Genomic DNA, 14,127 nt, shown 5'->3' on the forward strand with positions numbered 1-14,127 from the left:
ATAGAAGGAAATAAGCAATTGGTGAATGTGTCCTTCGAAACTGCATAATGTTAATGCAGATGACCTCAGCAGAGCATATTGAATGCATTTAAACACTGGGGGCTAGAAGTTAGTCTGCTTCATTTCTTGGTAATGGGGTAATGAATCTTGGCCCTCATACCTGTTCCACCGGATGTAGGCAGTGTACAAATTTCAATCTGCCTCCTTATTAAAGCTGAATGCAACCCTTCCTGCTGACTGGGGCCCATGTTTAATATGGGGCCTACTATTGTATGTTCAGCTAACTTCTAGCTCTTAAAGACATATGTCCCTCTTAAACTGATGAATAAACGTTACTTGAGATTGATATTGATGCACATTTGGATGACGAGTATGGAGGTACAGGTCAAGGAGAGGGCCCGGATTCACAAATACAGCACTGGAAGCATTGGTGGCCAAGGTGGCCTGAAGAAGAGAGACCTAACTCCACAGAGAGCTATGAAGCCCTTGAGTCAGAACCTTTGACAGGAGTGGGTGCAGGTAACAAGAGGTTAAGAAGTATAAAAGTGTCTCACATGTGATGGTGAGTTTAGTTGAAAGGGGCACATTTAATCAAGGCGGAGGTACATGACTATGTTCTCACTTCCACTTCGATTAAGCAGTTGATGGAAAGACTCATGGACAGCATTCTCACTGTACTACAGCTGAAACCGTTAAGTGATAGTTGCCCAGTTAAGGGCTTCGTCTTGCCACCATTGGTATTAACACAGTAGTGAGGCAATGGCCTAGTGGTGTCATCACTGGATTGTTAATCTAGAGATTCAGGTTAGCTGGAAAGGCAGGTTTGAATCCCACCAGGCAGATGGTGAGATTTAGAAACTCATGATGGCCATGAATGCATTGCTGATTGTCAGAAAAACCCATCTGGATCACTAATGCTCTTTAGGGAAGGAAACTGCCAATCTTACCTGGTCTATGTGTGACTCCAGACCCATAGCACGGTGGTTGACTGTTAACTGCCCTTTGGAAACTCAGGGATGGACACTAAATGTTGGTCTAGCCAGTGATGCCCTCATCCTGTAAACGGATAAAGAAAACGAGAGAGCAGGGCATCTTGCCATGGGTGGAACAATGCCAGAAGGATTTGTTGCCCCTAGAAATTTTGATAGATACCCCTACCCTACGGAGATCCTTCAAGTTCCCATCTCCCATCTTCCCTGCAACATTTGAGTCCTTGACAACCACCATCTCCTCCCACCATTATTTAGCCTAGCCTGGGATCCAACAATGAGGCAGGCACTAGTAGAATGCATAAGGATGAATAGTTTGTATAATTCGGTGTGATGTTGGATGAAGATGCCAATGAGAAGGTTTTCATAGGTGATCTCTATTCTTAGATGGTAGCCAAGGGAACACAGTGAATGGCCATCTCAGTCAGATATAAGAGTAGGCAATGGTTAGTTCATTGTGGTTATGGGATGTGGTTTAGTTGTAGAGGAGCTTGTTAATGTACTTTTAGACAATTAATGTAGTTAGAAAGGGTTCAGGTTATTTCTTCCCTCTCTCACACTCTTGTACTGCCTCCTCCCAAGGTGGCCTCCAGATGTCTCATGACATTCCCTTGGTAACAATGTCATGGGGAACAGAGTGGACCCCATGAATTTTAAGATGCACCCTGATACAAAATAGAGGGCTCCCCCAAATGGCGAAAAGTGCCATTGCTTCAAAATGCCAAATGTTTGCTCAGCAATGTTTTGTATGATTTATTTCTGCTCTATCTTGATGTGATGGCATGACAGAGTGATGCGGACTATGGAATTGAGGTTATGGGTCATCTTCCAGATGCAGATATGTTAGACCTTTTTGTCTTCAAGAATCCAGCCTCTGGCTCCTGCAGCTTGCTCAAAGTAAGTCGGTATAACTGATTGGTCCAGGGTGAATGCACCATGGCTGCTGCCAGGATAATGAGCATTCACCAAACTCTTATTCTTTGCAATGATCACACTATTGGAAATCCATACTTTAGCTAATTAATGTAGTTAGAAAGGGTTCAGGTTATTTCTTCCCTCCGTTAGATACATTGGTGAAGCTGCATTCCTTTCCTCTTGCTTGTTCCATCTCAATGGGATGATCATGTAATCTCCTCCTCTGGAATAGATGACCTCAGTGACCCCTCCCCCACCTGTACTCCAATCATCAGTGTTCTGGAATATGTTGACACTGTCTTCTATTCCTGCTCAGACCCTCGAACCTTTAATTCATTATCTCTCGCAGGGCAAACACCACCTTAATATGAGGCTTTAAATTGGTTTGTAGGACTTGAGTCTCCTCGAGCACTGAATTAGGTGTAAGTAGAAGAAACTTTTAATGGGTATAATCTTTTTCTCCTCTTCCTTTTCACAGAGTTACCCTTGCTGCAGTCTTTTGTCAATCTTCTAGTCAAAGCGCATTGCAACCACGGCCCCTGTAACTCATGCAGCACTTCCTCTCCATGAACTCCCAAAAACAAAGCTCCCAGAACACAAAAGCTGTTGCACAGTGACACTTAGACACACTTGACCAAAGGAGAACTAATGCAAAAGCACCTCACCTGTAATTTGTTGTCTGACCTTTCAGATAACACTACTGCTTGGCCATGCTTGCATTTGCACACGTGTTTACTGAGTGTGGGTTGAATACATTGAATTGGTCTCGTTGTTCCAAGTTTGCAAATAGAGCTTCAAATCAGGACCAGTTTAGCTGCAGTTTTTAACACATGCACTGGAGGCCCAGATGAGTATCCTTACTAAGGGAGGGTGTTACACGGGCCACACGAGAAGCAGCAGGAAGCGCAACACAGCTTACTTGAGCCTTCAGGTTCCATTGTGCTATCTACAGCCTTGCTGTTTATGTGAATTTCATGCCAAAATTAAAGTTAAAGATTGATTTAATCAGCCTTCCACAGTTATATTCCACTGGGTTTATGCTCTTAGGCATTGATGCCTTAATTTTTGAGTCAGGTTACATTATTGACAGGTTCCAGCAGGTTACTGGTCTGCAGTTTCAACACCTTGCACTGCATAAGGATCTGACTGAGATATCAGAGGTGAACAGATTTGAAAATAATTTAATTGAAAACACACAGAGTTGCTCAGGATGACTCAGTGGTTACACAGTCACAGTAGAGTTGCTTAGTTCTGGATATGGGAGAGTAATAGGAAAAAAATTGAGAACCAGTTTACAAGCGATTTCCTCAGAGATACAGCAGTGAATGCTTCTTGATTGGTCACCTAATCCCCACCCTGTCATTTCTCAGAGCACCAGAAAGTTCTCTTGCCTGTAGTGAACACACTGAGGAAACACATGGACTGGGTGAGCAGATAAGTAAATCCGATTAGCATGTGGTTTGGGCAAGTAATTGAACAAAAAGATTGGAATCATTTGTTAGGAGGGTGCTAACTGTTACTGAACAGGCAGCCAACTAGGTAGGCCAGGGAACAATTAAGACAGGTAGAAAAACACAAGCGTTATGAAGCATTCACAAGTGGATCCATGTGAAAGAATGCTGACAAGTACCTGGCCATCATTTTTTTTCTATCATGGGTTAAGGGAATTGCTGGCTAAGTTGCTACTCATCCCTAATTTCTGTTGGACAGGGTGGCTTGCTAGGCCATTTCAAGGACAATTTAGAGTCAACCATATTGCTGTGGGTCCAAGGTGACCATGTATCCCGGAATTAAGAGAACTATATGTGAGGCAGTTGTCTTGTGTCCAGAGTTGTTTCTTGCTGGATGGCCTTTGTCCTGTATTTTTGACTCCTACCTTTGTGCATACGCGGTATGCATCTATACTCCTGTACTGTGTAATTATTCTGGTTGTCTACTATTATATTTTTGTCAGCATCTGCTACAGACTAAATTCTAATGGAACAAACTGCCTTCTGATTTGTTTTCCAGTCAAAAGTCATCAAAAATTTGAGTTTTTATGGCAGAGAAAGAGGCCCTTCAGCACATTGTGTCTGTACTAGTCGTTAAATATCCTTTTAGCCGAATCTCATTTTCCAGTATTTGACCCATAGAATTGTATGCTGTGGCATTTCAAGTGTCATCTAACAAGCTCTTCATACCTTCAAGGTTCCCGCCTCGACCACCCTTTCAAGGAATGAGTGCCCATGACCCTCTGGGTGAAAGAAAAATCTTCTAAAATCTCTTCTAAACTTCCTGTACCTTACTTTAAAACTATCCCTCCTATTAAGGGGAAAGTTTTCTCCCTATCTACACCCCTCAGCACTTCATACACCTCGATCAAATCCTCTCTCAGCCTTCTCTGCTCAAGAAGAACAAGTTCAGCATCTCTCATCTTTCTTCACAGTTAAATTGTTCCAACCCAGGTAACATCCTGATGAATCTTTTCTGCAACTTTTCGAGGGACCTGATCAAGTGTATTCCTGTACATTGTGGGAAGTTAGCCATCAAATTGTGGGGCCCCTACCAGAAATATTTGTATCATCTATAACCGCAGGTGAGGTGTCAGGGGACAGGAGGATGGCTAATGTTGTACCTTTATTAAAGAAAGACTGTAAGAAGAAGCCTGGGATCTATTGTCCTGTGAGTCTGACGTTGGTGATGGATAACTTGTTAGAGGTGATTCTGAAAGATAGGATTTATTTGCATTTGGTGGGGCAAGGATAGATTAGGGATAGTCAGCATGGTTTTATGTGAGGGAAGTTGTGTCTCATAAACTTGATTGAGATTTTTAAGGAAGTAACCAAAAAGATTGATGTTAAAAATCACACAACACCAGGTTATAGTCCAGTAGATTTATTTGAAAACATTAGCTGTCAGATTGCTTCCAAATAAACCTGTTGGACTATAACCTGGTGTTGTGTGATTTTTAACGTTGTACACTTCAGTCCAACACCGATACCCCCAAATCACAAAGATTGATGAGGGCAGAGCAGTAGATGTTGCTTACATGATCTTCAGCAAAGCCTTTGGCAACGTTCCATATGGTAAACTAATTAGTAAAGTTAGTATTCAATGTGAGCTTGTCAATTGAATACAAAATTCGTTTGACAGTACGAAATAGAGAGTGGACATTTGATTTTCAAACTGGAGGCCTTTGATCAGTGGTGTTCCACAGGGATCAGTACTGGGTCCACTTTTGTTTGTCATTTAGATATACGATTTGAGATATACGATAAGAATATAGGAGGAGTGATTAGTAAATTTGCAGATGACTCCAAAATTGGTGGTATAGTGGGCAGTGAGGACTGTTTTCTAAGATTACAAAGACATCTTGATCAATTGGGACAATGGACTGAGGAGTTTATTTTGGATAAATTAATATTTGGATTAATAAAAATAATCTGGTCACCATGTTATAGGAAGGATGTTATTAAGGAGCGGGTTCAGAGAAGATTTACCAGATTTTTGCCAGGAATGGAGAGTTTGACTTATAAGGAAAGGCTGGATAGGCTGGGAGTTTTCTCACTGCGGAGGAGGAGTGGCCTTACAGAGATTAATGAAACCATGAGGAGCATAGATAAGATGAATAGCAAAGGTTTTTTCCCCTTAGGGTGGGGGTGTTCAAAACTATTTGGGTGTGTTTTTAATGTGAAAGGAGGAAGTTTTGAAAAGGACATGAGGAGCAACCTTTTTGTACAGAGTGATTCATGTGTGGAATGAACTGCCAGAGGAAATGGTGGATGCAGGTATAATTACAATATTTAAGCGACATCTGGATAGGTATATGAGTTGGAAAGGTTTGGACAGATATGGGTCAATTGCAGGCAAGTGGGCTAGTTTAGTTTGGGAACATGGTTAGCGCAGACTAGAGTCATAGAGATTTGCAGCACGGAAGCAGACCCTTCGGTCCAACCCGTCCATGTCGACCAGGTATCCCAACCCAAGCTATTCCCACCTGCCAGTACCCGGCCCATATCCCTCCAAACCCTTCCTATTCATATACCCATCCAGATGCCTCTTAAATGTTGCAATTGTACTAGCCCCCACCACTTCCTCTGGCAACTCATTCCACACATGTACCACCCTCTGCGTGAAAAAGTTGCCCTTAAGGTCTCTTTTGTATCTTTCCCCTCTCACCCTAAACTTATGCTGTCTAGTTCTGGACTCCCCCACCCCAGGGAAAAGATTCTGTCTATTTATCCTATCCGTGTCCCTCATGATTTTATAAACCTCTATAAGGTCACCCCTCAGCCTCCGACCCTCCAGGGAAAACAGCCCCAGCCTGTTCAACCTCTCCCAATAGCTCAAATCCTCCAACCCTGGCAACATCCTTGTAAATCTTTTCTGAACCCTTTCAAGTTTCACAACATCTTTCCGATAGGACGGAGACCAGAATTGCACGCAATAGTTAGATAGAAAAATCTGTTTCCTTGTAATATGACTCTAGTGCAATCAAATTCTTTCTATAGTGGGGCAACCAAAACTGTACTTCAGCTGTGGTCTAACATTATACACAGCTCCATGATAATCTCCTTGCTCTTGTATTCAATGCCTTGACTAATAAAAGTAAGCAACACATATGCCTTCCAAACTACCTTATCTCCCTGTCCTGCTGCCTTCAAGGATCTATGGACAAACACACCAAGGTCCCTTATTCCTTATTAGTCCTCCCAAAATGCATCATCTCACACTTTTCAGGATTAACTCCTGTTTGCCACAGTGCAACCCATCTGACCAGCTTTTTTGTGTCATCCTGTAGCCTAAGGCTCTGCTCTTTCACTATTTACCACACCACCAATTTTTTTTTGTCATCTGCAAAATTACTGGTCATACCACCACATTCATGTCTAGATTATTAAAGTATATGAGAAACAGCAAGCAACACAGCACTGAACACTGTGATATGCCTCTGGATGCAGGCTTCCATTCACAAAAACATTCTTCAAATGTCTGCTTCTTGCCACTAAGTCAATTTTGGATCTAATTTTCCAAATTGCCTTGGATCCCAAAGAGTCTTAGCTTCTTAATCAGTCTGTTATGCAAGACCTAGTCAAAAACTTTTCTGAAGTCCATGTGCATTATATCGACTGCACTACCCTCATCTACACACCTAGTCAACTCCTCAAAAAATTCAGATTTATTAGACTTGATTGCTCTCTTACAAACCCATGCTGATTATCTTTGATTAAGTTTTACTGTCGAGAGGGGCTATCAATTCTGTCCCTCAGAATTTTTTCTGATAGTTTCCTTACCAGAGATGATCAGGCAGCATCCAAGGGGCAGGAGAATCAATGTGTCCAGCATGGGCCCTTCATCAAGAAAGCCATTTCCTGATAAAAGGCTTGTGCTCGAAACATTGATTCTCCTGCTTCTCGGATGCTGCCTGACTTATTGTGCTTTTCCAGCGCTACAGTCTTGACTTTGATCTCCAGCATCTGCAGAGTACACCTTCTTCTTACCACAGATGTTAGACACACTGGTCTGTTATTCTTGGTTGTTCCCTACCATCCTTATTGTGACAATGCTGTCCCATTAGTAAGGTTATTTTGTGCTTGGTTTTTAAAAAAGGGATCATAAAAGCAGAGGTGCTGATGTGCCTGGAAGTGGCTACTTTAAACAATGGCAATGGAGTGGCCTGTTCTCCCAGGTTTTTTCTAGGTTTTTTTTAAACAGGCAGTCAGACACTGCTGGTAGCAAAGAAGCTATTGTTGTGAAAAAGGTTCCATGCTTCAACAGATGTTTCTTGCCTGACTCTTCTCTCTGCAATCTCTTTTGCCTGTAAGAACCTGAGTTTGAATTGACCATTTGCCAAGGGATGTCTTTTTGTGATGTTGTGGGCACTGGAACAGCTCCTTCATTAAGTTACAATTTTAAGTTGGTTAGGTTTCCAAACAGTTAAGTTATTCTGTTTTCTTTTGTTTGCATTTCAACCATAGTGTATAAATAAATTCAGTTTTGCTTAAAACTAAGTGGTTTGACCAGCTGTACCATACCTGGAATATCCACTTTACATCTGTCTTCAATATAGAGAAAGTTAGGGTCTGGGCTACCTTCTTAAAGTGTTTTGAGGTGATCGGTCCTGGTCCATAACATTATTGAATAATGATATCACATTAGCTGTCCTCGAGTCCACTGGCACCCCTCCTGTGGTTAGAGAGGATTTGAAACTCAATGTCAGCACACACCTATAATTTCCTCCTCTCCCTCCTGTGAAATATCCTCCCTCACTTCCTGTGAAATATCCTCCCTTACTTCCTGTGAAATATCCTACCTTACCTCCTGTGAAATATCCTCCCTTACCTCCTGTGAAATATCCTCCCCCCATCTCCTGAGAAATATCCTCCCTCATTTCCTGTGAAATATTTTCCTTTACCTCCTGTGAAATATCCTCCCCCCATCTCCTGAGAAATATCCTTCCTCACTTCCTGTGAAATATTTTCCTTTACCTCCGGTGAAATATCCTCCCCATCTCCTGTGAAATATCCTCCCCATCTCCTGTGAAATATCCTCCCTCACTTCCTGTGAAATATCCTCCTTTACACCCCACAGCAGCCTGAGATACATCTCATCTGGCCATGACATTTACTCTCTTTCAAGCCTGTTAAAAATTCTTCTCTCTCAATGCCAGTTTATCACAGACCTCTCCCTAATTTCTACACCTGCACTGTCCTTCTCTACAGTGAATATAGATGCAACATACTCACTTAAAATCTTTGTTTTGTCTTCTGGTCCCACACACAAAATACCACCTTGGTCGTTAATGGGTCCTACTCTTTCCCTTGTTAATATTTTCCCCTAATATACTTATTCAATACCTGTGAAATTTCTTTAATATTATCCCTAGCCCTTTCTTGTGTCCCTTCTTCATTCTCCTAATTTCTTATTTTCAGGAATCCCCTACACTTTCTGTACACCTCCAGGGTCTCCACTGTGTTAAGTCTTTGGCATCTACTAAAAGCTTCCTTTTTTTGCCTCACCCAATCCTGTACATCCCCTGACATCCAGAGGTCTCTGCACTTGATGATCTCACCCTTCACCTTTACAGGTACGTGTTGGTCCAACATGCCCACTTTCACCCTTTAAAATGTCTTGCACTGACCTGATGTAGATTTTCCTGCAAATAGCTGCTATCAGTACACTATGGCCCGATCCTGTCTTCTCTTATTCAAGTCCGTCTCTCCCCAATTCAGAACCTTAATTTCAGGTGTATTATTTATTGTCTTAAATCTTACTGAATATTCCGTCAAATGAAGTATGCATTTTACTTATAATTTCACTTAAAAACTAACAAAAACTGAGAAAATTTATTCTTTGACATGTCAACGTGTTTACATTAAATTAGTTTTACACAAAAATTAGAGACTGAATGAATTATACTTGAGATTGGGGTTAGAATGTGTCAACAAATTTATACAATGTCGATAAAGCAGTTACTATTTTTAAAATTATATATATAATATTTATTTATTTTTGGGCCTGCAAATTTTCATTTATAAAGTAACTTATACAACCTAAAAGAGTTTATAAATGGAAAGCTAAATGTTTTATATTTTTCTTCCAAAACAGATGTGTAGGTATGTGGATGACTTGGAGGTGATCTACTGTAAAACTCCTGCTCTGGATCCGTTTAAACTGACACAACCTATTCAAGGCAAAGCCGCCTTCATCTTTGATAATGTCACTGTAGGATCCTTTGATTTTGGCTATACAGAAGATCCTTTGTTTCAGACATTTAAAGTCCCGAAGGAAATCAGAAAGGGTGGCAGTAATACTCTTGAGATTAAAGTAAGTAACTGGCGTCTGAGTAGATTTACTGTCAATTATGATTCTAACCTAATTAGATGATTTTATGTAATGGTTATACTGCATTAAGTTGACATTCAAACAACTTGACCCAAAAATTTGATCAATAGATTTTACTGCAGCAGATATTTTTTGAAGTATATGTAACTACAGTTCTTCCAGTCAGTGATAATATCAAAAATAATAGACTATGTGGTACCAGAAAACATTGAATCAGGTGTGACAATGCCATCAGTTTCAAAAAGGAGTCATTTTGAATTCCAAACAAAAACTCTGTTTCGCTTTTCACAGATGCTGCAAGACCTGCTGAGTTTCTCTAGTATACTGCATTTATTTGAGAATGCAAGACAGAATTTGCTTTGATTTTAGTGATTAACTTATTGTTTTTGTTCATTGCACTCCTTATCCACCCTAGAGACGGGCGGCACAGTGGTTCAGTGGTTAGCACTGCAGCCTCACAGCGCCAGGGATCTGGGTTCGATTCCAGCCTCAGGCGACTGTCTGCGTGGAGTTTACACATTCTCCCTGTTTCTGCGTGGGTTTCCTCCCACAGTCCAAAGATGTGCAGGTCAGGTGGATTGGCCATACTAAGTTGCCCATAGTGTTAGGTGCATTAGTCAGAGGGAAATGGGTCTGGGTGGATTACTCATCGGAGGGTCGGTGTGGACTTGTTGGGCCGAAGGGCCTGTTTCCATAGTGTAGGTAATCTAATCTAGAGACGAACTGTTCAAGTGCTTAGGAATAACATCAGGCTGCAATTGTGTAGTGCCTTTTAACATATTAAAAGAATCACAGAAAACAAACAATTTTTCTTGCTTTCAGTCACTTAATGTTCTATCAGTGGCAGGGATGATAGATGTACACCTGCACCCACCACTCTTATAATCATTGATTAGGAAGGGAACAACACAGCTTTAGCGTGATTCTTCCACAAATATCAGTTTTTCTCACTGTAATGAAATAATTGAAGTGTGCTCAGTCTGCGCAAATATAATGGATCTTTTTTGTCAATAGGGTGAGACGGTTACATGCTTGGACACCTTAGGATTCTTCTACTCAGGGCAGGTGACATTATAAATGTTTTGTTTTGTTTGAAGTTTCAAGGAGCACAGATTAGGCCTGAAGCTGTTGATGGTAAAATCCTAACAATTGGGAATGAAAGCTGTGAACATATCCACCTGAAACCAAATACCTTAATTTGTATCATCCCTCCGAAACTTTTGTCTTCAAGGAGAGAACTGAATGTTGAGGTAAGATAGTTCATGTTCAAATTTATTTGACCATATGATCATATCATGAATGCAATCTTTGGAAATGTTGTAGAATTTAGAATTTTGAGCTTTATGTTTGATATTGTGAACAAAAACTGGTAAAAGAGGTTGCCAACTGACAAGACCAATAAGATTAAATGTAAGGTATGAGTTGATATTCTCATCAGAATTATAAGGGTGCCATGAAAGATGTTTTAGCCTGTTAATGTAACTTTCAAAGTGCTTCTTTTTCCAAATCTTTATATCAAATCTGGACGTTATATTCACTCACTTATGCTGTCTGCATTTCATCTGGATGTAAGCTTGCTGAACTCATATTCACCAGAACACATCTTGAGGAGCAAATTAGTGCACTCCTGTTTCTAATCTAGTCTCACAATTGTGATTTGGCATTAATTCTCCCAATAGCTTTTCAAAATCCTCTGAATTTCTGCAAACCTCCAAACCTCGCTCAGCCTAAATGCAGACTCTACCCTGGGAATCACCAGCCTCTTGTAATCCTTCCATCCTTTTCCTATTTCCCTCGATTTCCTCATGCAGAAACATTAATGACATGGCTGGCTCTCTGCTCCTGTGCATGATGGGTGTGCAAAGTCTCTGCCCCAAATGACAGACATAATTCAAATGTTAATGTAGTTCAGAACTTTAACCTATTGTGTATTTGTCCCCTCCCCACCATTGTAAGTTTAATCAAGAACTGCTCTTCTGACAGCACTAAATGTCACATAACTCTTGTAGCACCATATTTAATACAGGGCAGAGTGGGGAGGTAGGGATGGAAAACAAATATTCCACCTCTTCCATTTCTGGGTTCAAGTCATCTGCATAGATCTGACCTTCCTCACAACAGACCTGTGGCTTGGTAACAGCCTGAGCATCAATGGTTGGCCTATGGACTTTGTATGAAAGAAGGTGCTTACTTTTTATAAGGCCTTTGTGAGTTTTCTATCTGTCCCTCTGAAATTCACCAGTGAACCGAATAACTGCTACCTGTGGGCAAGGCTTCGTTGTGTTTCTATTAACTAGAGCATTAACTCTCAAAATACACCAAGTATTCAGTGACTGTTGTGAGACAGGAACAGATGTCGGATGATCATGGGGCTATAATCAATAGTAATGTGCACTCCTGTATCTCTCTATGAAAAAGGTTGCTTGCTAGCACTGTGCAAATTGCATCCATAAAGAATGATCAACTGGTAAATTATTCAGGGACTGCTTTTACTGCATGAGTGACAGTGACTAAGAACACAAGGGGAGAATATAAAGGAGGAAATAAATCTGAGGTAGATGTTGTTTTAAAAATTACTTTTGTTTAATATGATGTGAAATTAAGCATTTCAGGCAATTTGGTATTAATACAATGTATTATGTATTTTTAACAAAATTCTGGTACATACTTTCCTGATTAATATACTCCTTGTCTTTCAGTGGAAAAAAGCTAATTCATCAATTCATCTGGGAAAAGTAATCATCCTTGAAAATAACAACCTTATTACACTTACTGGTGTCATTGTGGTAATATTGCTGCTGCTTTTGCTGCTTGGAGCATTTATTTGGAGATACAGAAAAAAACAGATGAAAGGTATAACACATTTGATAAACTATGTATGAAAATATTGCATCTAAGATTTTTTTCAAAATGCAACATTTTCTCATGCTACTTTTTAAAATAGCACATATTTTGCTATCTTTGCTGCTGACTTCAAAGATAGCTACACAAAAAATGATCTAGCAATCTTTATTGGTCTTTAAATATCACTGACTGGTCTAGGATCCTTAGACAGGTGAAGAGTGGACATCATATTAGGTTAAACTAAGTAGTACTTATTAACTATTAAATTATCTACAGAAGTACATCAATAGCAGGACATCAATAGAACTTGTTCCATCAGCACCTATTGCAGTTTGGTATTGCATCGACTGTTGTCACTGATGCCGCATTTGAGCAATTACCATGTAGCTGTCAATTCAACATACTACATCTCTTCCCAAGTTCGCTGTAACCATAGAATGTTAAGATTGTATTCCAATGGGGGTTAAAAGTGCAGTGGAATGAGCAAATAACTTCACCTATTTATCACCTATTTCAACAAAAATCTGATTATGCTCAAAAGAGAGGCAAGAAAGACTACTGCATCATTGATGCTGTCATCAAAGAGTGAGAAGGATCAAGGACCACTTCCAACAAATCATCAATGTCAGCGGCATCTTTGTTCTCTGCCATCTTTATCTGGAAGAGCAAATTATGATCAAGAATGTTGCCTTCTTGCAGGTCATTTTTATCCTTTCCTGTTTTTTTTACTAACCTCTCCTCAAAGAGAAATTAACTATCCATATAATCCTTCTGTGGTCCTCGGAATATAGTTTCATCAGTGAAGGCTGATGCATGGTGCGATGTGTCAAATTTAACTGCTTCTGCAGCTGCTGAATAAATATGTTTCAAAGCCATGCAAGTAGCTGTGCTTAATGAAGAAGTTATTGATTAGGAATGATGTAAAAATTATTGGTGATCTTCCTCTCATTTTATCAAAATATAGCTGCATGTGCCCTCTCACTTTCATTAGAATCCATCCTGTGCCATGGAATTAAATAGCAGATGATTGAAGAAGTTCAGACTTCATGGTTTGAAATGCGAAAGAATTATTGCACTTATCCCTATATCCAATTTATAAGAAGGTTTCTTGCTATTAACTCTGAAATTACCTTTTGGGACGATAACTACCCTAAAAAGAATGCATCCCATTCTTCAGTATCGCTACTACTTGGACAGGTACAGACTAAAATTATTTTTGTTCCAGAATTTTGTCCCACAAATAGAAATTTTCTACCACTACTTTACAACCTACCTTAAAATGGCCTCTGTAGTGCTATACATTGCCCTCAGCAGTCATGAGTATAAAGGTTCTATGCTGATGAGGCATTTTCCTGCCACAACATGGGTGTCGAGTAATGATAGTGCCTTTTGCCTTCCCACTTTGCTTTGCTGTGCTTGCTTTGCACAGCTACTTGCATGACTTTCAAACATATTTATTCAGCAGCTGCAGAAGCAATTGAAATTACTCATTGCTCCATGCATCAGCCTTCACTGACGAAACCATATCCCTAGGACCACAGGAGGATCATGTGGA

At 40.3% G+C, this 14,127-nt stretch overlaps 1 protein-coding gene across 1 annotated transcript in view; it reads left to right on the forward strand.

Annotated features, from left to right (window-relative positions):
• The window catches only part of met (MET proto-oncogene, receptor tyrosine kinase), a 126,876-nt gene that overhangs the window by 95,669 nt on the left and 17,080 nt on the right, over positions 1 to 14,127 (forward strand). Inside the window, exons 11-13 of the mRNA XM_072551497.1 lie at positions 9,492 to 9,710; positions 10,826 to 10,978; positions 12,428 to 12,581. Of these exons, the coding sequence (XP_072407598.1) occupies positions 9,492 to 9,710; positions 10,826 to 10,978; positions 12,428 to 12,581 (526 nt within the window). The remainder of the gene's footprint in view (positions 1 to 9,491; positions 9,711 to 10,825; positions 10,979 to 12,427; positions 12,582 to 14,127) is intronic.

This window comes from Chiloscyllium punctatum, chromosome 32 (assembly GCF_047496795.1).
Source record: "Chiloscyllium punctatum isolate Juve2018m chromosome 32, sChiPun1.3, whole genome shotgun sequence".
Taxonomy (NCBI): Eukaryota; Metazoa; Chordata; class Chondrichthyes; order Orectolobiformes; family Hemiscylliidae; genus Chiloscyllium; species Chiloscyllium punctatum.